The sequence below is a fragment of the Staurois parvus genome, unplaced genomic scaffold, assembly GCF_062004578.1.
Source record: "Staurois parvus isolate SC_StPar_1 unplaced genomic scaffold, SC_StPar_1.0 ptg000354l, whole genome shotgun sequence".
Lineage (NCBI taxonomy): Eukaryota > Metazoa > Chordata > Amphibia > Anura > Ranidae > Staurois > Staurois parvus.
In genome coordinates, this window is record NW_028318150.1 from 1,920,075 (window position 1) to 1,945,289 (window position 25,215).

At 41.1% G+C, this 25,215-nt stretch overlaps 1 protein-coding gene across 1 annotated transcript in view; it reads right to left on the reverse strand.

Moving 5' to 3' along the window:
* YTHDC2 (YTH N6-methyladenosine RNA binding protein C2) overlaps nucleotides 1-25,215 on the reverse strand; it is a 173,449-nt gene that overhangs the window by 134,821 nt on the left and 13,413 nt on the right. Inside the window, exons 2-5 of the mRNA XM_089684728.1 lie at nucleotides 23,281-23,451; nucleotides 19,411-19,501; nucleotides 10,110-10,306; nucleotides 8,425-8,624 (exon numbers count right to left, since the gene is read on the reverse strand). Of these exons, the coding sequence (XP_089540854.1) occupies nucleotides 8,425-8,624; nucleotides 10,110-10,306; nucleotides 19,411-19,501; nucleotides 23,281-23,443 (651 nt within the window). The 5' untranslated portion in view covers nucleotides 23,444-23,451. The remainder of the gene's footprint in view (nucleotides 1-8,424; nucleotides 8,625-10,109; nucleotides 10,307-19,410; nucleotides 19,502-23,280; nucleotides 23,452-25,215) is intronic.

The window sequence follows — 25,215 nt, forward strand, 5'->3', positions numbered from 1 at the left end:
CAGGATCATATATATATAGAAGTCATTATGCATTTCCAGGTAGGGGGCCCACACGTGCCCAACCCGTACCGCCGATTGAGGCCCCAGGTGTCAATAACCGCGTCCCGGCCAGTGATTACCAGCGATCACCGACAGAGAGGAGGGCTGTATTGTTTACCAACAGCCCCGCTCCCTTTCAGTTTGGGCACACTGCTCTGGATGGCTGAGCACAGCCACCCAGAGCAGTGCGCTTACAGTGAAGTTACCGGTAACCCTTTGATTGACCCTAATTGTTAACCCCTTTCTGCCCAGTGCCATTAGTATAGTGTCAGTGCTTTTTTAGCACTGATCACTGTATTGGTGTCACTGGGGATGTCAGTGACACCAGGTCAGTTCCCCCCAGTGTCAGAATGCCCCCTGCAGTCCCACTATAAGTCGCTGATCACCGCCATTATTAGTATAAAAAAAAAAAAAAATCCAGTATCTATAAACACCATTTGTAAACGCTATAACTTTCACGTAAACCAATTAAATGACACATATTGTGATTTATTTATTTTTTTAGCATAGACATGTCGCAAAATACATTTTGGCCTAAATTTATGACGAAATTTGATTTTTACATTTTTTTACTGGACATGTTTTATTAGCAAAAAGTCCAAAATATTGTTTTTGTTTCTCAAATTTGCCGTTTTTTTCTTTTAGAATGCAAAAAATAAAAAAAACGACGCACAGGCGATCAAATACCACCAAAAGAAAGCTCAATTCGTGGGGAAAAAAAGGACATAAATTTCATTTCGGTAGAGGTGTTGCATGACCGCAAAGTCATGCAACACTATCAAAGTAACACAGCGCCGTAACGCACACGGCTTCTTTAACCGCTTCCTGACTGACCTATAGAAGAAATACGTGATTTGCGCTCCCTTGGTTTTCACGCCCCTCCTAGATAGCGTCAGATTGCCCGTCAGTACACCAGTAATCCCATTTAACCCCTTGACTGCGGTTTACACGCTCATACACAAACCTCCATTGCTAGTATAGTTTCTGAACGGATCAATATCTTTGATCAAAACAGCGCTATACCAGTGTTTACATTAGTACAGTGTCCCCAAAAACACAGCGTTAGCAGGATCAGCCCCGGCACCTGCCAGAACCTGCATTTAGCCCCAACGCTTAACCCCCCAACATGTGCAGTGTCACTAGGTCACTGTCACTTGATAAACTGCACACAAAACCACAGTGTTTGCAGAATCAGGCCTGATCTCTGCTAGCATTTGCCAGTAGGTTTTGATGACTCTCCTATGCAGCAGAGTGCCAGTACTAGTGCTGCTCTACCTTTTGGTGAACTGGCAAGCACCAGCCGCCTAGTACATCCTGGTCTTTCACATACCAGCACTGCAGTATCACTTCCTGACGTGGCGAGTCCCATAAGTACAGTAAAAGCTGGTGCGGTGCCGAGCACAAGTATTGTCCCGCAACCACCAAGAATTCGCACACGGGCCCGTAGAGTCCCTAGTATCCTTCCGGATGTGCTTTCAAATCCCGATTGGCAGCCTACAAATTCTGCAGCACCCGTACTTCCCCAATTCACTGCCCATTTAACTACTCTCCTTGATTTTTTGGAGAGGTTTTTTCACTGAAGATTTGTATGCATTCATTGTGGATCAAAGCAATTAATATGCACAACAATTTATTGGTCACAGACCCGATTCATCATATGCCCGTGTTCTCTGCTGCCATGTCCAGGCATAGATATGAGTATAATGTGTTTTATGCATTTCAATAATAACACACTCTGTTGTCCTTGGGGTGACCCTGAATTTGACCGGCTCCACAAAATTCGGCCCCTTGTAAATCACCTTAACCAAAAGTTTGCAGATGTCTATACTCCACAGCAAAAAAAAATCTGCGTTGAGGAATCCCTCATTAATTTTTCTGCCTGCCTTGCATTCAAACAATTTCTCCCTAGCAAGAGTGTCAGATATGGGGTCAAGATGTATAAGACCTGTGAGAGGGCAACAGGCTATATATATAAATTTTGGATTTACGAGGGAAAAGATGAAAAGACCCTATAATCTGTTTTAAACAGTTAAAGTTTAAAAAAAAAAACGTAAAGTACAAATCCCCCCAAAAATGAAAATTTTAAAAACCCCAAAAAGTTTTTTGTTGTTGTCGTTACAGTTCTGTTGTTACACTTTTACTGTTTTATTGTTACTGTTTTATTAACCATTGCGGTTTTCTTTGCAGGAATGCTTTCAGCTGATGTACCGACCCATTTATTCTGACAGCAAGAGGAATTTGCTCTCAGAATATACATAAATCAGTGTGGGCAGCGCTGTTGGATGAGATTTTTTATCCACAGTTAATAAAAAGAGCATATATGCCGAAGCATGGGGGCCTGGGGTGTGCAGTGGGTGGATGGCCCCTATGCTTTGGCATATATATTTTATGATATTTGTTGGCACATTTCATGTGTGCCCACCATTAGAAGTGAGTGGGTGCAGTGAGGTATATTCTAATGGTGGGCATACCACACACTACCCTCCCCCGCTGCCTTCCTCAGCCATCTGGGGCAGTCCCGTGCCATCAAGGGAACCCAAGAATGCAGCTGGTGTTTCTGCCAGCTGACCATAGAGCTGATTGGAGACCGAAAAGGTGCCAATCATCTCTACAGTCTAAGAAATCAGAAGCTACGAGCATTTCATCAGTTCAGTTTCGCTGGATATAAACAACGCCATTTGTAAATTGGGAAAGCATCTGATCACACTGATCTTGGTGAGATTATCTAATGTAAGGGCAGAGGAGATATCTAGAGCCAGATTTTTTAAAAAATAATATATGACAATGCCCATTGAAGTTATAGGGGATATTTGCATTCCCTGTGATAGCATTAAAAGTGATAAAAAAAAAAAAACCGCAAAATTAAAAAAAGTGACACTGTAAAAATAATTTAAAAAAATCAAACTAACATTTAAAAAAAAAAAAAAAAAGCACCCTCACCACCCCGCGTGCTAGCGTTGACCCTGTGCCAGTATGGAAACAGCAGTTGCACTATGCATGATCAAGGGCTACAATTCTAGCACTAGACCTCCTCTGTAAATCTAAAATGGTAGCTTGTAAAGGCTTTTAAAGCATTGCCTATGGATATTAAAAATGTATGCAGTTTGTCGCCATTGCACGGGGCATGTGCAGTTTTAAAGCATGTCATGTTTGGTATTTACTCAGCAAAGCATCATCTTTTATCAGTTACCAAATAATTGGCCAATATATTGTGTTTTTGTGCATTAAAATAAAAAGTGTATTTTTTTCCAAAACATTTGCGTTTGGGGGGGGGGGATCACTGTGCGAGTACTCTCTGACATAAAAAAATTGCAGCACCCACCATTTTATTCACTAGGGTGTCTGCTTTAAAAAATATATAATGTTTGGGGGTTCAAAGTAATTTTCTAGCAAAAATACCTGATTTTTTTCATGTGAACAAAAAGTGTTCAAGTGGTTAGAAGAGTGAGTGATGTGGGGCATAAAACTTCTAATGCTGGGCATAAAATGCCCCCCCCCCCAAAAAATGACCCCTTTTTGGAAAGTAGAGTTCAGAAACCATTTGCTGAGAGGCATGTTGAGTCAACAGAAGAATTTATTTTGTTACCACAAGTTTTCGGAAAATGACACACACACTATTTTTTTTAACACACAATTGTCTGTTAAATAATTTATTGCTCACACGTGCCATGGGTATATGTGGAATTATGCCTCAAAATACATTCTGCTACTTCTCCTGAGTACAGGGATACCACATGTGAGAGACTTTTTGGCAGACTAGCCAAATACAGGACCCCAAAATCAAATAAGCACCTTCAGGCTTTTAAAGGGCTTCAATTCCTCATTACACTTCCTGACTACCTATCACAGTTTCGGAGGTCATGAAATAACAAGATAGCACCTAACCCCCCAAAATGACCCCTTTTTGGAAAGTAGACACCCCAAGGAATGTGATAGGAAGCATTGCGAATATTTTGCAGATCGCGTTTGTTGCTACAAGTGTTTGGAAAATGAAGAAAACAAAAACATTTCTTGTTTTTATATTTCAAAACCTTGGGAGAAAAAAAAAATTAGATCTGCAAAATACTCGCCATGCCTCTTTATATTCCTTGGGGTGTCTACTTTCCAAAAAGAGGTCATTTTGTGGGGTTTGGTGCTATCCTGGCATTTCAGGGCCTCCGAAAACTGTGTTAAGTAGTGAGGTAGAAGTAGCAGAATGTACTTTGGGGTGTAATTCCACATATACCCATGGCTTTTGTGAGCAATATATCATTTAAGTGACAACTATGTGTAAAAAAAAAAAAAATGTTTTTGTCATTTTCCAGAAACTTGTAGAAAAAAAAATAAATCTTCCATGGACTCAACATGCCTCTCAGCAGATAGCTTAGGGTGTCTACTTTCCGAAAAGGGGTCATTAGGGGGTGTTTGTACTGTCCTGGTATTTTAGCACCTCAAATGTGATAGGCAGTCAGAAAGTAAAAGCTGTGTAAATCCCATTATCTATATCATAGTTTGTAGATGCTATAACGTACACACAAAGCAATCAATATACACTTATTAGGATTTTTTTTATCAAAAACATATAGCAGAATACATTTTGGCCTAAATTTATTACTAACTTTGAGTTTACTATATATTTTTTTATAGCAGAAAGTGAAAAAAGTTTTTTTTCAAAATTTTCGGTCTTTTTTTCTTTATAGCACGAAAAATAAAAAGCGCACAGGTGATCAAATACCACCGAAAGAAGCTCTATTTGTGTGAAGTACGTAAATTTTGTTTGGGTACAGCTTTGCATGACTGCGCAATTACCAGTTGCAATAGTGCAGCGCTGAATAGCAAAAAAAGGTCTGGCTATTAAGGGGGGTAAATCCTCAGGATGGCAAGTGGTTAAAATCAAGCTTGCCATTTTTGAGCCCTGGACAAAGATGGCTGAATTAAGGCCTCAATCTGTCCAAGGAATTGTGACATAGATGCAGATATCAATGTTGTAGCCAGATCCTGTTCTGCTGCAAGGGACACTCTGAGATTGAGTAAGACCTATGGTGCCACTCCAAGCTAGGAGACAGAAAAAAAAGATTAGATTACCCTGCTGGTATGCAGATAAAGGCAGCCAGTGTTCTAATGTACTTCCAGAGGCTCCAATCATGCAAAGTGACGAACACCGCTCTAACCAGCCTGATGAGTCTGGATACGTGAGATGGCCTCAGCCACCACACTCTGATGCATTTCACCCCACCCACCGGGGCTTGGTCACAGAGGTGGGGAGGACACAAACAGAAGGTGAATAAGTATGCATCATCAGCTCTTATAGGGACAGATGTTAAGTGTGAACAGGTGTTTAAATGTGTGCAAGAAGGAGTAAAAAAGATGTAATAAAGGGAGTAAGAAGGGTGAGAGAAAAAAAATAAGTAAGCGGGCATGGTAAAAGGTGGTTAACAAAAGATTGTCATTATATGAAAACTGAGATTGAGAAAAAAAAGTGATTAAAAAAGAGAAAATTAAAAAAAAAAAAAAAAAAAAAAAAAAAAAAAAGGAGGAACTAAAAAAAGAATAAAAAAAAAGTTAAAAATTTGATCAAACAAAAAGCAAAAAAATGCAACAAAAAAAAGAAAAAAAAGTTAGAAGGATATATGATAAAATGAATGATAAAGAAGACTGAAATGTTGAAAATAAGAGCAGAAATGTGGCGAGAATAGTAAAAAAAAAAAAAAAAATTGTCAAAAAAATAAAAATGCGTACTTTATCATGATCCATAAGTGAAAAAAATAAATAAATTAAAAAACGCAAATACAGAAGAGTGAAAAATCTGTGTGAAAAATAAAAACGAAGATGAAGGATTATTTTATTTTTTCACATCTTCATTTTTATTTTTCACACTCACACTTTTCAGTATTTGCGGATTTTTATTTTTCAATTTATGGATCATAATAAAATACACATTTTTATTTTTGCCATTTTTTATATTCACAAAATTTTTTCGCTCGCCACATTTTTTTTCACATTTTCCAAATTTCCATCTTCTCCTTTTTCAATAATTTTATCATATATCCTCCACTCACTTTTTTCTCCTTTTTCAATAATTTTATCATATATCCTCCACTCACTTTTTTCTCTTGTTTTTTTGTTCGATAATATATTTTTAAATTTTTTTTCTCCTTTTTTATCTTATTTTCTTGTATCTTCATCACTCTATTGTTTTTTCTCAATCTCAGTTTTCATATGATGACACCCTTTTGTTAACTACCTTTAGCATGCACTACACTTTTTTTCTTATTTGTTCCTCTCCCTCTTACTCCTTTTATTACATCTTCACTCCCCCTTACACACATTTTAACACCTGTTCACACTTAACACTTGTCCCCATAAAGGCTGATGATGCATTATTCACCAGCTCTTTGTGTCCCCCCCCACCTCTGTGACCAAGCCCTGGTGTGCGGGGTGAAAGGAGTCAGTTGGCGTGGCGACTGGTCTCACATATTCATCCAGACTCACTGGGCTGGTTAGAGCGGCGTCATCTCTTTGCATGATTGGAGCCACTGAGTTGGAGTGTAATACAGGCCTTGGGCAGAGCAAAAGTTCCCCTATGATTTTGCATTGGCTCCCATTCATCTGGTCTCCGCCAAGTGAGGGTATTCCCCTGCAGGATACTTATGGAACAGGGTGCGGAGTATAGGGTAACTGTGGCAGGAAGGAGGAAGGGGTAACCCAGGTGTAGACCATCCTATAATGAATATTTGTTGCAAAGGGGTGGGAGGAATCGCTTGAGTAACTTAAAAGGTCTCTAAGGAGCAGAGGCACTAAAGTGTGCATCCAGTGGTGTGAGGTAACACCTTATCATCCACCTGAGACTAAGCTCTGAGTGGTTGAGTTTTAGGGCCAAGTTTGAAAAGCTTATGACGTTGGGTTAATATATCCTAAACCTAACCCCATTTTAACAGTAACAATCAGAGATACGAGGTGACCCAGTCTTATCTGTAAACAATTCTGGACTATATAGAAGATCGAGGCTAACCCATCACAGTGGGCATACTCGCAAAAGGGTCGTCTGGGTTCCACAGCGATGGCCAATGGCCCTGTATAGCACCCTTAGGCTGACTCGACACACTGCACCATGTGCCAAGGTGAGCACGCATTCAGGATCCAGTGCCTGCAGCAATATTACAAGCCATCCCCACAGCGTGGGGCCTGGGTATGGCTCAAAAGGTTTATCAAGGTTAAGCTGCTTCTATGTTGGAATTAGAAGACAGTGAGGGACTGATTGAACCCAAAACCAAAAATGTGTTCTGTTGCAGCTTACCAATCAATAGATGTGGTGTCTGCATTCTCTCTTTTCTTTGGCTTTTTCCCCCATCTGTTTTCAGCTGGTGATCTGGCCAAGTAAAACACCTCATGTATTAGTGAGATGCCACTCTGGAGGACTGAGTACAGGGGGATGTTCATGAACAGCCTCAGAGTGAAGGAGGGGGAAGAGGGAGCAGCAGTATCTCTGGCAGAAAAACGATTGCAGAAGTAGGTTTTCTCAACCTGTAAACTATCTGCTGAGTGTGCTGTGACTGTATTGGTCAGCCAACCTCCTGCTCTATTCTTCCAGTTTACCATGCACAGCAGCTCTGCCTCTCATTTAACACCTGCCTCTCAGTGTAGTCATTTTTTGGAGGTGAATGGAATGTCTAGCTTTAAATAAACCTATGGCTATAGAGTGATGAAGATTTGGTACTCTTGAATGCATAAGAAAAATTAGGATCTCTCTCACACATCCACACACACCCATTTTTTTTTCTATAGCCATCTAAAAAAAAAAAAAAAACACACACTGCTGCTGACAAGGGAGCCAAGTGGCTTGGCATTTTCAGTCGACTGTTCATGTTGATTTTGAAGACCCCTGCGTGGGCAACTGATTTCTATATGAACCGTTGCATTCTGTTTAATAACGTGGGCTACCAAGCACTAAAAACAGTTTGGACTGCCACAACTCACTGGAAAACTTTCTACCACATGAGCATAATCACAACACCACAATGGAAATAATCCCAATGATACACATAAACCAACGTTGCTTTTAACATTTTTTTTTACTATAGCTAAAACTAAACAAAAAATTATATTATGGCTACATATACACAGTATATCTATACGCACTGGAGAGGGCCTAACTGAACTGATAGACCAAGCAAGGTTTGGTCTTGTAGAGCAGCTAAAATCACAAACTATGAAGATTAGTATTCCATAATATTGAGGTTAGTATGCATGAGGACAGTAATAAGTAGCAAAAACAAAAATACACATTCCTTAATACTATACTGCTCTCGTTATTATAAAACTCCTACACACATGCATAATCAGATGTGTTTCTCCCAGCTTCATTCAATTTCTTTAGAATACATAAATGAATGAATAGGGGATTACCTGGGTGGTTTTTCCAGATCCAGTTTCTCCCACAACCAGAACAACGTTATTTTCTTTAATAATTTTGATAATTTCTTCTCGTTTTTCATAAACTGGTAAGGACTGGCGAAAGCTATCAAACTCAGAATCTCCTCTCTTTACTGGGACTTGGGGAATTCCATTGCTCAGACGGCCACTTGACCTGCTCATTTCGTGTTTTTCTTTGAAAGACAAAATATGGTAAGGATTACTGTTGACTCATTTTAATTGAACTTAAGTTATCCTTTTAAAAGGTCCATTTCAGCCGAATACACAACTGAAATACACATAACAGCTTTAATTTGACAATAGATTTAAATAGTAACACTCTTGGTATCCATTAATCCTTGCTGAAAACATTTTGTATAGCCTGTGATATGCAGACACTGTCTACTATATTACATCCACCCCAAACTCTCTTGCTATAAACCCTTAAAAACTCTTCCCGTTTGACACTCCCTCTGCAAACTTGATTTTTAATGTTCAACTGATTTATAACAATTTAGACAGAATTTCTGGTAATTACATTCGTTGCAATTAATATGGCTTACGGTCTTCTGAAAAAACACACATTAAATGGAATAAAGTGTATATTTTTTTTATATATATTTGGCTAGAGTTATATTGTTTCCATTACAAATTATGAATATGTATAAAATAATTTTAATGAAAATGTAACACCAGGGATGCTACTTACCAGCAATGAAGTGCGTCCCATGTGCTGGTAGCTGCGGTTTACAGTAGAGCTTCCAATGCTGCAGGGTTAATATTAAAGGAGAAGTACAAACCAAAGCTCTTGGCTGTACTTCTCCTCTGGATCTCAGGAGAGCAACTGATTCTACACACTTGCAACATGTTTTCAGCTGACAGCGGGTTGAAGCCCGCTGCCAGCTAATGTCACTCAGTGGGTCCAAGCTGGGGACAGATCCCGGCTTTAAAGTCGGGATTCACCCCAGAGTCTGGAGTGACACCTGGCTCAGACTCTCAGCGAGCCACTGAGAGCCTGAGCCAGCTACTCCCTCCTCCTCCACAGCCCACTCTTAGAACCGGCAGAGGACCGATGCTGTATCCACCTAGGTAAGTATGATTTTAAAATAAAAAGAAATCCTATACATCTCTTTTAATGGCTGCAGGGGGTTAACATCAAAAGTGCCAGCTATGCCCAATCTGTTGACCCATATGCTCCATTGACAGCACCTTAACTATAGGTTCCCACAATGCAAAGTGTTCTGTGATTGAAGAAGAATGTGTGAGAACTTATGGTACAGTTACTATGAATTTAGTACTTTTGACATGTGCCTTACACCTATCACAGACACAGATAGTAACAGAACCAGAAGATTACTGCTGAAGGGGCATTTGAAAGCTGTAAAATGAAGATTTCTACTATAAACACCAGCACGCAGGACATACAATTTGTTTATAGCATCCCTGGAGGGGTTAAAATATGAAAAAAAAAAAAAAAAAAAAAAAAGCTAAAATTTCACCTATAATAAGAGGTTATACAACAGACAGTATGCTTAATTATAAAAGCTTTACGCAACGGAAAAAAAAATTATGCCAGGAATCACTGACAGAGGACACTAGAATGTAAAAATATTATTTACAGTGCATGTGGAATTCAAAAAACACGTCCTATGTCTACACAGTGGAGAGGAGTACCGTACCAGCTTCTATTGCAAAAACATTGCTCCGCTCTGTTTTTGGAAGCAGTTCTGTCTTCTCTTTGTTAGTGATGGAAAAACGCTGGATAAGGCCCCTCATGGTTTGCTTTGTGTTGTGAGTCAGACAGCATGTCATGAGAGCACCGATGGTGTCACTCCCATCCTTCTTTCTTATTGTTAAGTACCTATTAGCACCTTTCCTACAAAGAAACATGATATAAGCATAAAACAATGGTGTAATACCACTCAAAATATTACAATACAGTGACGCTAGCGATAGGCAAAAAAAAAAAAAAAAAAAAATACAATTTGACTCAATTATTCCTACAAAAACAGTAAGTCAATCTATGGTCCCCCTAAACATAAAAATCATTACACTCTAAATAGAAATAAGCTGTAACAATCATTTTACATTTGTGGATAAATGAAAGCAGTATTATACCCAAAAATAAAAATGTAATATATTGCAACTTACCAATCCTAAATGTGGTAAAATGTCTCTACTCCACTGGAGGAGCAAAATAGACACCTATGGGTAGTACCATTATCAATCTGGAGAGGAGATCGTGTTTAATGCACTAGAAGACTAAAATGTACTAACAAATTAAAGCTGAATTCCTGCGAACACTTAAAGCAGAACTAAATCATCCTATCCTTTACAACCTGCCATCTTAGTCTTTGATCTGCATTTGCCATGGTGCTGCAAATGAGAATAGCTAGAGCATCGGCCATTTGATGGGCGACAGAAGGTTTTTTTGAGAAAGAGGATTCTTACACCCATGAAACACTGTTTTTCCTCCTCCTTTCCCACTCTTTTCACCAGGGTCTGATTTTTAGCTTCCATGGGCATCGGCCACATATGGTATATATATAGTTAAATTGGTCTAAGCTGGACCAATATAACCATGTATGAAGTGGCCATCCCTGAAATTTATCTTTAAGCAGTAACAGCAACAATCTTCTCCTTTTAGGACAAAAATTTTACGTGCAGTAAATTAATAAAAATCGGACCATTTTGAGCACTTCTGTCAGTGGTAAATGGATGATTTCAACCCTATAACTGCCGCTTTTGCTTGACAGCTTGGTCTATTAGGAGGAGGATGACAAACACCAGACTTACAGGCTGGATCAAAAAGGTGAAAAAAAAAAAAAAAAAAAAAGAAAAAGGCCTGAAAACGCAGTTATTACCTGTTAACTATTTCCAGGACAGCTTACATGAGAGGATTAAATAGAAATACGTACGTTAGGGTGGGACTGCTGCTTGTAAGACCTTCCTGCCAAATGCTTGTTTTTTTATTGGCGGTTAGGTCTAACCAGTAATTCCTGGCGAACACGCTGAAGCTGGACCATGTTGCGGCCTTACAGATCTGTCCAGGGGAGGCTCTAGATTTTTCCGCCCATTAGGCTGCCGTGGCTCTCGTTGAGTGAACCTTTAGATCAGATAGTGGGGTAAGGCTTCCAGCTTTATAACTTTCTGAGATAGCTTCCTTTAGCCATCTTGTGATAGTATCTTTAGAAGCTTGGGAACCCTTTTTTGAGCCTTGAAACAGGACAAAGTGGCTAGACGAGTTCCTCCACTCCTTTGTACATTGAATATATGTGATCACAGGAACCTTTTTACATCAATCTTGTTAGAGCTCTCCTCTTTGGTGTTGCTCTGGTTCCCACAGAGACAGCATCACAAGGTTTTCAGTCATAAGAAAGTTTGACGCCACTTTAGGCAGGAATGCCGGGTCCGGACTTAAGATAATCTTATCCAAAAGGATTGTGCAATAGGGTTCCAATACTGTTAGCACTTGTAATTTGCCGACTGTGCATGCCGAAACTAATGCTGCTACGTCCCAAAAGGGGGATCTGTGATTCAAAGGGTTCCTCCATCTGGAGATAGATCTTAGAAATCTGATCATCAGGGGATCTTCTGCTAATTTTTGTTCCAGAAAGTTGGATAAAGCCACCATTTGATCTTTCAGTGTGCTAACAGAAAGGTTCTTAATCTGCTCCCGCTTGAAGGAATTCGAGCACTGTATTCACGATAGGCGTGTCCGGATCGCGGTATTCCAGCTTCCAGAAGGCAGATCTTTTCCAGATTTTGTCATAAATGGAGTTAGTGGACTATTCCCTCCCACTTAGGATAGTGGTGATTACCTTTTCTGACAGACCTTTCCTGGCTAGTCTTTGCCTCTCAGAAGCCACCCTGCCAGTGCCAGTCTCTCCGGGCATGGGTGGATTAACTACCCCTGTACTAGGTCTGCCCTGGATGGTATTATCCAGGGATCCATCAGACCTAGTTTCTTCAAGAGGGAAATCCATAACCTCTTTGGTCAGAAGGGGCCATTAGGATGATCTTGGTGTGAGACAACTGTATTTTCTGTAAGATTCTTGGTAGCAGCCTTAAGGGTGGGAAGGCGTAAAGGAGATCCCCCTCCCAAGGCTGGGCAAGCGCTTGCTTTGGGGGTCTCTTTGTAGGCAGAAGTATTTGCTTAGCTTTGCATTTCTTTTGATGGCGAAGAGGTCTATGGATGGAGTGCCCCATCTGTTGCAGACTCAGTTAAATATCACCTGGCTGAGGAACCTCTCTGACTAGCGGTCTTCTCCACTTAGCTGGTCTGCCAGCAAGTTCAAGTGCCCCTCAGATGAACCACCGTAATAGTTTTCTTCTGCACAAGCTAAAAAAAAAGTTTGTTAGTAGCATCAGCTTTGGTGATCTTGTGCGTCCTTGCCTGTTTAGATAAGCGACTGTTATGTTGTCCAACAGAATTTGCACTTCCTTCCCCTTTACCTTTCCCTTAAAGAAGTTAACTTGAGCGCTTTGATGACCGCCATCAGTTCTCTGAAGTTTGAGGAGCTTTATGCTCTCTCTACATCCCATTTGCCTTGGGACAGACACTCATCCATATTAGCTCCCAGCCCGGATGCTTGCATCCGTAGTGATCTTCAAGGGATTGACCTGTTTCTACTTCATTCCCTGTTCCCACGTCCGTGTGGTGTTCCACCAGGTCAGTGACGCCTTCACTTTTTGTGTTAGCGGAACCTTGGAGCCCAAAGAGGTTTGGCCCGCCCAAAGGGAGAGCGCATGGTTTTGTATTACCCTCGAGTGCAATTGCGCCCACTGCACACCTGGTATGGCTGTAGTCATCCTCCCAATCAGCTTCATCACATCCCTGATTGTAAAGTCTGATGCTTCTATGAAACTGTATGTCTTGTTGGAGTTTGAGAATTTTTTTTTTTCCCTCTCTCATCAGGTGTAGCTGTGAGTTTGTTGAATCCAGGATGTATCCCAAATATGTAATTCTGTTGGGAGGCACTAGCTGAGATTTTTCTGAGTTTATGAGCCAACCTAGGCCCGTCAAGAAAGATATCATATCCGATACTTGACTTTCTAATACTTATTTCAAGTAGAAGGAAGTATTAGAAGACGTAGAAGAGTCTGTGAGTAGGAGATCGTTTAAGTAGGGGATGGTGTTTATCCTCTTTAACTCAAGCTTTGTAGTGCTTCCGCTAAAACCATCATGAATATTCTTGGGCTTGAAGATAGGCGGAAGGGAAGGGCATTGAACTGGAACAAGATGGTCTCGGGCCCTTTTAGCGCAAACCTCAAGAACTTCCTTGAGGCTTCTCTTGTCGGGATAAGGTAAGCATCATTTAGATTGAATACAAAAATAAATGCAGTTAGGTGGTAGGCTCATCCCTTTGATAACGTGCTGGTGCACGAAACGCGTCAGTGGGGAGTCTACCATAGTGATGTCACGCCGCAGACAGCCACGAGGAAGGCAGGCGGCCGTTTTAGAAATTCTGTATCACATGTGAGTGCTTTTCATTTCCCTATTCTGCTGGATTTTGAATAAAATACTACACTATCAGTACCTATCTGTCTCTGGCTTGTTATACACGAGCCCCTAAGGTGGAGATTTCCCCAATTTTTGATGTTTCTGGTCTGGTGGTCTGACGTTTGCTGGGAGCTGTCCCTGGGAGCAGAGAGTGGCCTGTAAGTGATGGGAATTGCCTTGTGTGCCTATAGTGTGCCAGATGACTCTGCTGCCCTCGCCCTGACAACCACTAGTGGATATTTGTATACATGCGCATACCTTTTGCGCTTCTGGTGAGTGCATTCACATTACTGGCCCTCGCCATAGAAATCACCAACACAGATCACCATTTTTATCTGGACTTCATTTGCATTATTACCATAATATGCACTATAGTCAATTTATATTTATGGACTTTACCTGGTAGATACGTTACTATAGGACGAGTCACTATTATACCACTTTATAGCGCTGCATAAGCGCCCACTGCTTACCATTTATTATTATTGTTGTATATCATTCTCTAGCGCTGCATTTATTTTTGTATTGGATTATCTGGAGGTCAAGAGGTTTACTTTGTATGCCAGCTGCTTTTCTGATCTTGCGTTCGCATACATCTTTACTATATACATTGATTATTTAGATCTATGGATGCCAAGAATGCGCCAGGGTAAAGCATTTCTTTAACTGTGTAGATTGTTTCCATCCAAAACTTTCTCATTTTTTTATGCATTTGTTCCCTTTTTTCAGGTTTAGGATCATACTGTATTTCCCTGAAGGCTTTTTCCTCAGTAAAAAATGGGAATAGAATCCCTCTCTTCTCTCCCAGTAGGCTTAGCGTCTTCTGTTGCAGGGTCTCCTCCAGAAGGTTCACTAGTGTGTCTGCATAATCCTTCAATGGGGAGGGGGGGGGCCTTGCAAAAAACCTGTGAAAGGGAAGGTGAGAGAATTCTATTCTCTAACCCTTCTGAATTATGTCCAGTATAAATGCGTTCTGGGTAGTCTGTAGCCATTGCGTGTTTAAGTGTTCCAGCCTTCCTCCCACCCGTCTCTGCCAATCATTTGGACTGACTTTCAGATTTGATTTGTCTTGGTTGGGGTTGAATAGGAACTCTCCTTTGTCTCTTCCTTACTTGGGAAACCAGTTTTTATTTTGGCCTTGGGGTTTAGAGTCTCTAGTTGTGAAAAGAAAAAAAAAAAAAAAACACTTTCTTCCTGCTTGCCTATTGGGGATAGGAAATCCCTTCTTAAATCGGCTGATCTTTCGAGCACCAAGGTCAATTCGGACCCACAAAAAGTTTCCCCTCAAAAGAGAGACGACACAATCTGGAACTAGATGCTGTGTCTCCCTGCCATGACTTTAGCCGATATGCCCTTCTTGCTGAGTTAATAAGGCCGGTAGACCTGGGTGTATATTTAATGGTTTCAGATGATGTGTCGGTTATGAAAGCTACCGCCTTCTCCAGCACCAGGAGTGATTTTATCATTCAATCCGCTGGTTGTTCTAGGTGGGACCGGAGTTGGCCTAGCCACATATCCAACGTGCGTGAAACGCAGGTGGTTGCCACCGCTGGTTTAGAATTTACTGCAGATGCCTCCCAAGTTCTTCTGAGGAAAGTGTCCGCTTTCCGGTCCTCCGCCTTCAAATTACAAGTCCGTGTTCCTAGGAACTTTCGCAAGGGGAGAGTCCCGTTTTGGGCAAGCCTCCCAGAGTGAAGCATCCTCCTCTTTAAAAGGGAAACTTCCACTTCAAATTCTTGGGAAAAGAACGCTTCCCGTTCTCTCAAGTGTCCCATAAGGTGGCATGAACAGGCAATGTGCGACCACTCCTCTTTTGGAGCCCTGCGTACAAATGGTCATGCACGCACTTCTTTTCAACCTCCACTGGGGCCTCTTTTCCCTTCTTCCTCCCGAGAGGCCACACAACAGAGAGAGATAAAGGCACAGAATCCCCTAGTAAACCGGGGTACTCTTGCCAGGAATGCCACGTTAAGGTGCAACTACTGCAGAGTGAGACAACATGGAGGAGAAAAAAGAAAAACCATGCTGTAGCAGCAGAAGAGGATTTAGTCAGTCGTACGGCTCCTACCTTACTGCTGGCCTCCCCTACTCAGACAGATCTGCCTCCACTGAGGCTGACCGCCACCCTCAGCGGCAACTTTTCATATGGGGTAGTGGAGTCCCGCCCTCTCCCCAGGTCCAGTGGCGCTGACCACCCGTCACAGCTGCCGTAGAGCTAGCGTTCTGTCCGCCTCTCCATTACCATGATGGCGATGGCAGCTTCCTGTTGCCGTAGTGCAGGCGTGCCAGGAAGTGACGTCACATGGAGGCGGAGACCCAGAGGTGACGTCCGTCCCGGCACAAAGTAATGACGTCATTGCCAGTGACTGCACTGAAAAAGACATGTCGGCATCCTGCATCACCAGCAGATAAGGCGCACCCACAGGGTTGAGGCCCCCAGGTTCAGCGTGAAGGCCTTCAACACCCCTGGTGTGCCTGCCTGGTTCTATACAAGAGAAGGGTACCCCCCCCTCCTAATCTTGCCAAGGAAGGCATCCCCAAGGATATGCCTGGATGCGGTCTGCTCACAAGGCCCCTGCCTTGCCTGATAGAAAGGCAGCCGCATCCAGGAGGCCTCTGTACCCTGCCAGACAGCCTGCAAAAACAACAAAACAAGGGTATTGTCTGTCCTGGCTGGACGAAATACCAATACTGAGGACCCATGGGTTGAGAGGCTATTTATTAAGGAAAAAGTGGATCAGGTATTTCCTGGTGGGAGGAGAAGCCTATCTCTCATGTAAGCTGTCCTGATGTTAGCTGTCCTGGAAGATAAACTTAGGAAAACTAATGCAGCCACAGCCTCCAAGAATTGGTAAGCTGCAATACATTATAGTGTTTTTAATACTACCACAATAAGGTTTAATACTACTTTAATTAGTTTGGACCAAGCTGGTCCAAACAAACTGTTTGCTTCATTAACACGTGCACTTGTTGTCAGCACTGTATAAACTGTATGTAGCATTAGCTACATACAATATACAGCGTAATGTTCCAACAGCAGTAAAGGGACTTTCAAGCCTGCTCTTGGAACAAAATCAAGTCAGGCTGAGTTCTGCTCATTTAGAGGAAGCTTTGCATTTTCTGAATGAATGCAAAGCTTCCTCTGATTAGCAGCAGAGAGCCGGATGTCAACCCTCAACCTTAGCCAATCAGAGGACTCAATTTTGTTCCAGAGGTGAGATGGAAAAGCTCTGTCCCTCTGCTGAAACACAGAGCTGTACAGTGCCTTGAAAAAGTATTCATACTCCTTGAAATTGTTCACATTTTGCTAGGTTACAACCAAAAACGTAAATGTATTTTAATGAAATTTTATATGATAGACCAGGGGTGTCCAAACTTTTCAAACAAAGGGCCAGCTTACAGTCCTTCAGACTTTTGGGGGGGCCAGACTGTGGCTAGTGGGGGTAAAAAATGTCCCAGGCCTAGCACCAGTGAAAATAAAAGCCTCAGGGTTGGTGGTCAATTATATAGCACCTATGGTCAGTAAGAGGAATAGCGCCTCATAATGGGTGTCAGTGAAAGGAATTATGCCCCACTGTTGGTGTCAGTGGGAGAAATAGTGCCTTATATCTGTTGGAGGAATACTGCCCCAAGGGCCGGTTATAGGCCTGCAAATAGCCTCATCTGGCCCTCGGGCCACAATTGGGTGGACGGCCATGTCTTGGTAGGTTTGCAGTTGCGCCATACACTTTCCATTTTCAGATGATGGATTGAACAGTGCTCTGTGAGATGTTCAAATCTTAGGATTTTTTTTTTTTTTTTTTTTTTTAACACCTAACCCGGCTTTAAACTTCCCCACAACTTTATCCCTGACCTGTCTGGTGTGTTCATTGGTGTGTTCCTTGGCCTTCATGATGCTGTTTGTTCACTAATATGCTCTAACAAACCTGAGGGCTTCACAGAACAGCTCTAGTTATACTGAGATTAAATTACACACAGTTGGATTCTATTTACCAATTAGGTGACTTCTGAAGGCAATTGGTTCCACTAGATTTTAGTTAGGGGTATCAGAGTAAAGGAGGCTGAATACAAATGCAAGCAACACTTTCCAGATATTTGTAAAAAATTTTGAAAACCATTTATTTTCCTTCCACTTCACAATTTTGTGCCACTTTGTGTTTGTCTGTCAGGGTCCTGTCCACGGCAGAAGTTGTGGAAGATCTGGCATTTCTGCCAGTACTCTACATGGCCGCAGAGGTACACATCAGCCTCAGTCTGGTGTCAGACGGCCTTTATAAGGAGGCTCATCACTTCTTCTGGTTGCTGGATGATCTCTAGCTCCTGTGACTCTGACTTGTGATTTCCTGTTACCTGACTAGGCTTGCTCCTGGACCTGTCTACTCTGATTTACCTCGGATCTGATCTCGGCTTGGCTTGCAGATACTCTCTCTCTCTCGCTCCTCTGTGAATGACCTCGGCATTCCCATCTGACTACGTCCGCTCTGATTCCCACCTGGTACCTGACCTTGGCTTGAACCGACTACCCAGTCAACATCCAAATCCCAGAAGGGCTTGCATACCACGCACAGGCGCCTCCTGTCTGCAGACCTATCTCCGTGCACCAGCTGTGCTTCTGAGTGGACCACCAACCAGCACTCCTACAGGCGACCTGTGCAACTTTGGGCCTGACTCCCGCTGTCTCAGGGGAGTCCGGGACTTCGCCGCAAGGGAAGCCCTCTTTCCATTGGCCTTCATCACCAGGTACGTGATACTATCACATAACATCCCAATAAAATACATTTACGTTTTTGGTTGTAACATGACAAAAATGTGGAAAACTTCAAGGGGCATGAATACTTTTTCAAGGCACTTTTTCTCAGCTATTGCAGGCAGGTGGTGGGGATCTGACATCACACACTGCCCAGCCTAGAGCAAGAACTTGGGTGTAATTTGAGACCTGAGTGAAGGTGAAAAAGATACATCCCCCTCCACAGGTTTGCAGAGAAAAGTATGCACAGCTGATGCTGTCAGTCACATTCTGTGTGCTGGGAATACAAAGGGAGATGTCTCATAAGATTCTGTGGGGTCAGAAAAACCTGTCATAAGTGACTAATGCAGAGAGGTAGGAGAGAAGGACATCAAACTCAGTGCTTTAGATTAAGGCTAGTACACACTATAGAGGGATATGCTCTGTTCATTTTTCATTTCAGAGGTTTACAACCAGTTTAAGTAAAAGGGTCTGTCAGAGCTCAAGCATGCAGCTGCAGGACTACATTTGAACAGAAGGTGCTTGACACTCAATGCATTGATGTGTCAAGAAAATGCAGAATAAGGGCAGTAAAGTTTAAGGGAGAACACAAGCTGTCTGAACAAAGTAATACTGAAAAGTATTTCGGCTGGATCAAGGAAACATAACTGCACATTTTATGCTGGCCTAAATGTGTTGTTTTCAGAGCCATTTACCATGACAAAAGGTGCCAACTGTGTCAATAACTCACCCTTTACTCTTCGATATTAGCCCAAGTGACTGGGCTAGGCGGTGGATAAAAGCTCTCTCAGTGCTGGTCAAGGAAGATGGGAACTCCATTTCTTGAACAAAATCATAAAAACAATTAATGTTTAACTGCAGTGCAAAAATATCAATCCTGTATTCAACATGTTTACAAAACACAGGTGTGTGCCCACCTTCTCTACTATACAACAAGCAAAATTTCTGTTTCATAGATTTTCAACCTTGCTCTATTCCAGGACATTCCAGATTTGAAGACAAGGACCAAATGTTGCCCAGGCAGTCCAGATCTGGAGTCTGGAGTTGCCCAGGGGAATCTCGAGCTGGAGCCAAGAGTTGCCCGGGGCAGTCCCGGGCTGGGACTGTAGGCACTTCTACATCCTTTGCTGAATGCCCCAGTACCCCATAAAACCAAGATAAGGAATCCTGCAAACGGAAACCACTTTCACAGCTGTGGTGAGACCTGCACACTTCCTCTCTCCATGGCTCCCTAATGCTCAAAAAGTGAGATGGGAAGCAATAAAGGTCAATAGAGAGCCAATAAAATCAAAAAGGGGCAGGATGCAGGAGATGGCAGCTGTGTGATGAAAACAGCATCCCTGACTTTTTAGGACACACAAGACCTTTCTTTTTCAACATCAAAAGACCAATGAAGCCAAACAGAAAACAATAGTGATATTCACACAAACAGTTGCTGTTTTTATGGATTTACACTTTTTCACATGTATTTATATGTAAATGGTACAGAGCAAAACCATAAAGTAAAATAACTTTCAAAGGTCTTAAATATTAAGGAAAAAAAAAAATTGACAATGGACCTTTAAAAGCAATATGTTACATCCATATTAAGGGTGTAACATAGAACATGTTGCTAAGCACCCTCCCCCCCACCACCATCCTATGTAGGGGTTCTTCTCCCCCACAGCAGTGGCCATGCCTGCACAGCTGCATCCTTTATTCACTGAGATCTGTGAATGAACGAACTACAAGCCACAGCGGCAGGAGACCTTATACTTCCCATTGGAATATGATGGTGGTAATCAGTACACATTGATAATTCCTCCAGCTGTTCAACTGAAAGCCCATAGCGGCCCAGAGTTAAAGGCAGAGAACTAGTAGACGAGTTTGCAGGACCCTGACATTGCACCTGCGATCCATCCAATATGTTAAGTGCTCAGCATAAAAGGAGTACATCTTTTTTTGAAAAGTAAGATTTTATTCAATATCTCAAATTCAAGAACAATTTCCAAAATTTTGACAAAATTAAGTTTTATAGAACATTTGTTTAGCTCATTACATGAAAGTAATGTATCTTGGTCTCATCAGTCCAGAGTTCCAGTAGTTATCTTTTTCAGCATGGGCCCTGGCAAATTCTAGGTGGGCTTTTTTGTGCATAGGCATTAGAGAGGCTTCCTTCGTGCATGACACTCATGCATGCCATTTCTCTGCAGTGTATGCTGTATTGTGTCATGGGAAACAATCACCCCAGTTTGCTTTTCTACTACTTTAGCCAACTGCAGTGAACTTGCATGGTGATTTTCTTCAACCCTTATCAGAAGACGCTCCAATCAAGATGTCAACTTCTGTGGACAGCCTGGACGTCTCTGTGAGATGGTTGCAGTTCCATCTGTGTATCACTTTTGCTACAGTATTCTGACTGATAAGTAACGCTTTGCTGATCATCTTTCTTGTGTAAAAAAATGTTTGTTTCTCAGGCCTTGTGACATTTCTCTTCCATGTGGTGCCATTGCTGACAGCATGAAATGCGAAAGGGTGTTCTTTGTTAAGTAACGCTCTTTTCTAATCAACTATCTGCTGGACACCTGTTTAATGAAATTAGACTCACCTGTAGTTGAATTCTTGTTAATTAGGATGTTGTCTAAAATTTAGCTTTGCTCCTTAGCCTTTCATTGGAGTGTATTCATTCTTGCAAGATAGTCTTGAATTAAATTGTTAGGAAAATACTTTGTGTGCGCAAATGAACAAATCTTGTTTGCAATCAATGGTCCGATTTGTGGGAGTATTTTGTAATATAGGGTCCCATAGAAAATGTTGGGGTGCACTCAATTATGCTGAGCTATGTATGAATATATATATATATATATATATACATACACACACACCTACACACACATATACACACACACACACAATTTGTTAATTTACATACAGAAAAAGGTGTTTTACCTAACAAATTCATTCAAGACCATGTTGCAAAAATGTACCCTTTGTGAATAAAGTACAGGTGTCCAGCAGAGAGTTGATTATAAAAAGGTGTTACTTAAAGAAAACCTCTTTCCCATTTCATGCTGTCAGCAGTGGCACCTCATGGAAAGAAATGGCCTGAGAAAGAAAATCATTTCTTTACACAAGAAAGGTGAAGGCTACAACAAGATCAACAAAGCTTTACTTATCAGTCAGAATACTGTAGCAAAAGCAATACAAAAATTTAACAAAGATGGAACTGCAACCATCTCACAGAGACATCCAGGCCACCCACGGAAGTTAACATCTCGACAGAAGCATCTTCTGATAAGGGTTGAAGAAAATCACCATGCAAGTTCACAGCAGTTAGCTAAAGAAGTAGAAAGCCAAAATGGGGTAATTGTTTCTGGAGACATCATATGGAATTTAATGAACAGGAATGGCATGCATGGGTGTCGTCCAATAAGGAATGATGAGACGAAGATAAATGTTTTTAGAACTGATGGCTTCAAAACTGTATGGCGTCACAAAGGTGAGGAGAACAAAGAAAAATGCATGGTACCTACAGTGAAACATGATGGTGACAGTGTAGTTCGGTGGTGCTGCATTTAATTGACGACATCATGAATTCACAGATGTACTGCTCTATACTGAAAGAGAAGACGCTACCATCACTCCATGCCCATGGTCATCGTGCACTTTTCCACAATGACAATGATCCACAAAACACATCTAAGGCCACTATTGCATTTCTGAAGTAGGACTTGGTGAAAAGGGATTCAGTGGCCAAGCAAGTCTCCTGATCTGAACCCAAATGAACACCTATGGGGAATTCTGAACAGACAAGTTGAGCATCACTCTCCCTCCACCACCCAGGCTCTAAAAGAGGCCGTTCTTGAAGAATGGAAAAAGATAGGATGTTGCAATATGTCGCCAACTTGTTCATTTCATGCCTAGAAGACTTGGTGCTGTCCTTACAAAACATGGAGGTCATACAAAACACTAGATGTAGTAGTTTTTGTTGTGGGGTTTATTCATTTTTGCATCAACTAATCTGAGTAAAACTGAAGATTCTGTAATCCAAGTTAAATTATTAACCTTATGTTCATGTAATGTGCAAAACAAATTTTCTATAAAACTGTTTTGTCAAAAATTTGGAAATTGTTCTCGTGTTCATTGAGATATTTAATAAAATCGTACTTTTCAAAAGGAGTTTACTCATTTATGCTTAGCACTGTATATATGTAAATATTTTTCAAGGACCGCAAGAGAGGGGGGGGGGGGGGAACGCTAAAGTGAAGGCACATTATTTTTTTTGTTTACAAACGATTTTATTGCATAAAAGTAGACTGTAAAACAACAGCACATTGTCAAATAGAACGTTCAACAATAACAAGGCACTTTTGAATAGTACAATACAGAGAAGTATATTAATGTAAGAAAGAAAAAGAAAAATTAAGATTGCAGAAACATGAAGTGTGTAAATGATGAGGTAGATTAAAAGATACATCTGTCAACAGTATATGCCATACGACTTTCACTGGGAATGTTATTAATCGGCACATTATTATTTTTGTAACTTTGACAGGTGACATAAACCAGCTTGTAATCCACCAAACTAAGACTTAATTTGTATGTTTTTTTCTTATCCTACCTTCCTGATCACTATAACGAAACCTTTCCAGTGCAATATTTACAGCAATTTTCACTTCTTCATCAATTCGAATGTCTTTGAGTCCCTTTGGCTTGCCATGCTTAGAAGCACCCAGGTGTAGTGCTGTGCCAGGCCTTGGTGACATGCTGTTAGGTCTTGACATATTTACCACTTAATAGTAAAAAAGAAAAAAAAATTACTTGATAAAGAAAGTTTCAGTAACATGAAAATTAATGTATCATGAATTTTCATAAATCCATCAGTCTTGCTATCCATCTAGTTTTTTGTTATACCTTTCTAGAGTTCATAGATTCATGAGCAAAAAGGGAAAATCTATTTAGCAAGATAAAAAAAGTTTGCAAGTACAATAATTCTATTGAATTTCTTGACAGATCACAACAAAGCACTCACAAGTATACAGGCAAAGCTATGTTTTTTTTTGGGGGGGGGGGGGGGGGTTTGGCCTTAAAGTGCATTTCCACTTTTATGTTCAAATTTTAGAAAAATCCACTATGTTTGTTATTGTTTCTTCTTTACAATTCATACTTACATTTTAAAAATATTTCTTACCATTTAGATGTTTCCAAGGAGACAAGTGTCATGACGGATTCAAACAATTTCTAGAAAGTCTCAGAGTGGTTTATTTACTAAAGCTGGAGAGTGCAAAATCAGCCTCACTTATGCATAAAAGCCAATCAGCTGCCAGGTTTTATTGCCAAAGCTTAACTGAACAAGCCAAGATTAGAAGCCGATTGGCTACCATGCACAGCTGCACCAGATTCTAAGTGCTCCAGTATTAGTAAATCTATCCCACAGTGTTTTTGTCCCCACACAAACTGAGCTATCCCTCCTTAAAGTGGTATTAAACCCAAAAGCAAACATTACATTGCAGCTTACCACTTCATAGATGTGATGGCTGCATTTGTTATTTTAGGCTCTTTCTTTCATCTATTTTCAACTGGTGATCCAGCCAGTAAACTGTTTCTCAAAAGAACAAGCTCACCAGCAAAATGTATTAGTTACAGAGATGAGACAAACCATTTAACACTAGAGGGGTGCTTATAATGATCAGCTTTTATTTAGGTAAAATCTTTATCCCAAAAAGAAAAAACATATTTGCTGCAACTGGTTAGAAAGTGTTATTTGGAATTTGGCTTCAATTTGTTAGTGTATTTAAATCTGATAGAACATCTAAACACTCCCCTCCCCCCAGACTGATGCTGTCCAAAAGGTGCCCCTGAATCCAGAATGGGGCACGCCAATATGGGAGATGTGTTACTGGCCAGATCACATAATGCAAACAGAGGGAAGAAACACAGTACAGACCAGGTTAAAGTATAATTATAATCAAAACTTTTTTTCCCCATTTTGGATAGAGGTAGGAAGGGTTATAACCCCTTTCAGTAACCCCCCCCCCCCCCGCCATCTATGTCCCATTGCGGAGATTTCTCTTTACTTCCTCTCCTATAGCCTAACAGGAAGTGAGGGAAAATCCCTGCAAATTAAGAGAATTCCTTGGGTCCCCCAGGTCACCAGAACCAGGGTCCCCATTGGAAGATTTCCCCCCCTATTACTTTTTTTAGGAAAAACCATAATTTGTGATTTTCTTTTACTTTCAATAATAATGGTAAACAGGCCAAATAAAGAGAATGAATCTCCCTAAGGAAGGCACAGATGGCATTAAAAATTGAAAGGGGTTCTAACCCTATGCCCTCTATCCAAAAAAAACAACAACTTTGCCTTTAGTCATACTTTAATTATGGTAAGCATTACAATACAAGGGGTGCATGGAAGGATTTTTAAGCAACTAAAAAGCACTTAAAAAGGTAACCAAAAACGTTTTAACATTTGAAGCTATGCTATGTCTTCTGGGCTGAAAAAGTGGAAATACACTTTAAAGTGATTTTAACAATATCCTTGATCTCCAAAAATAAT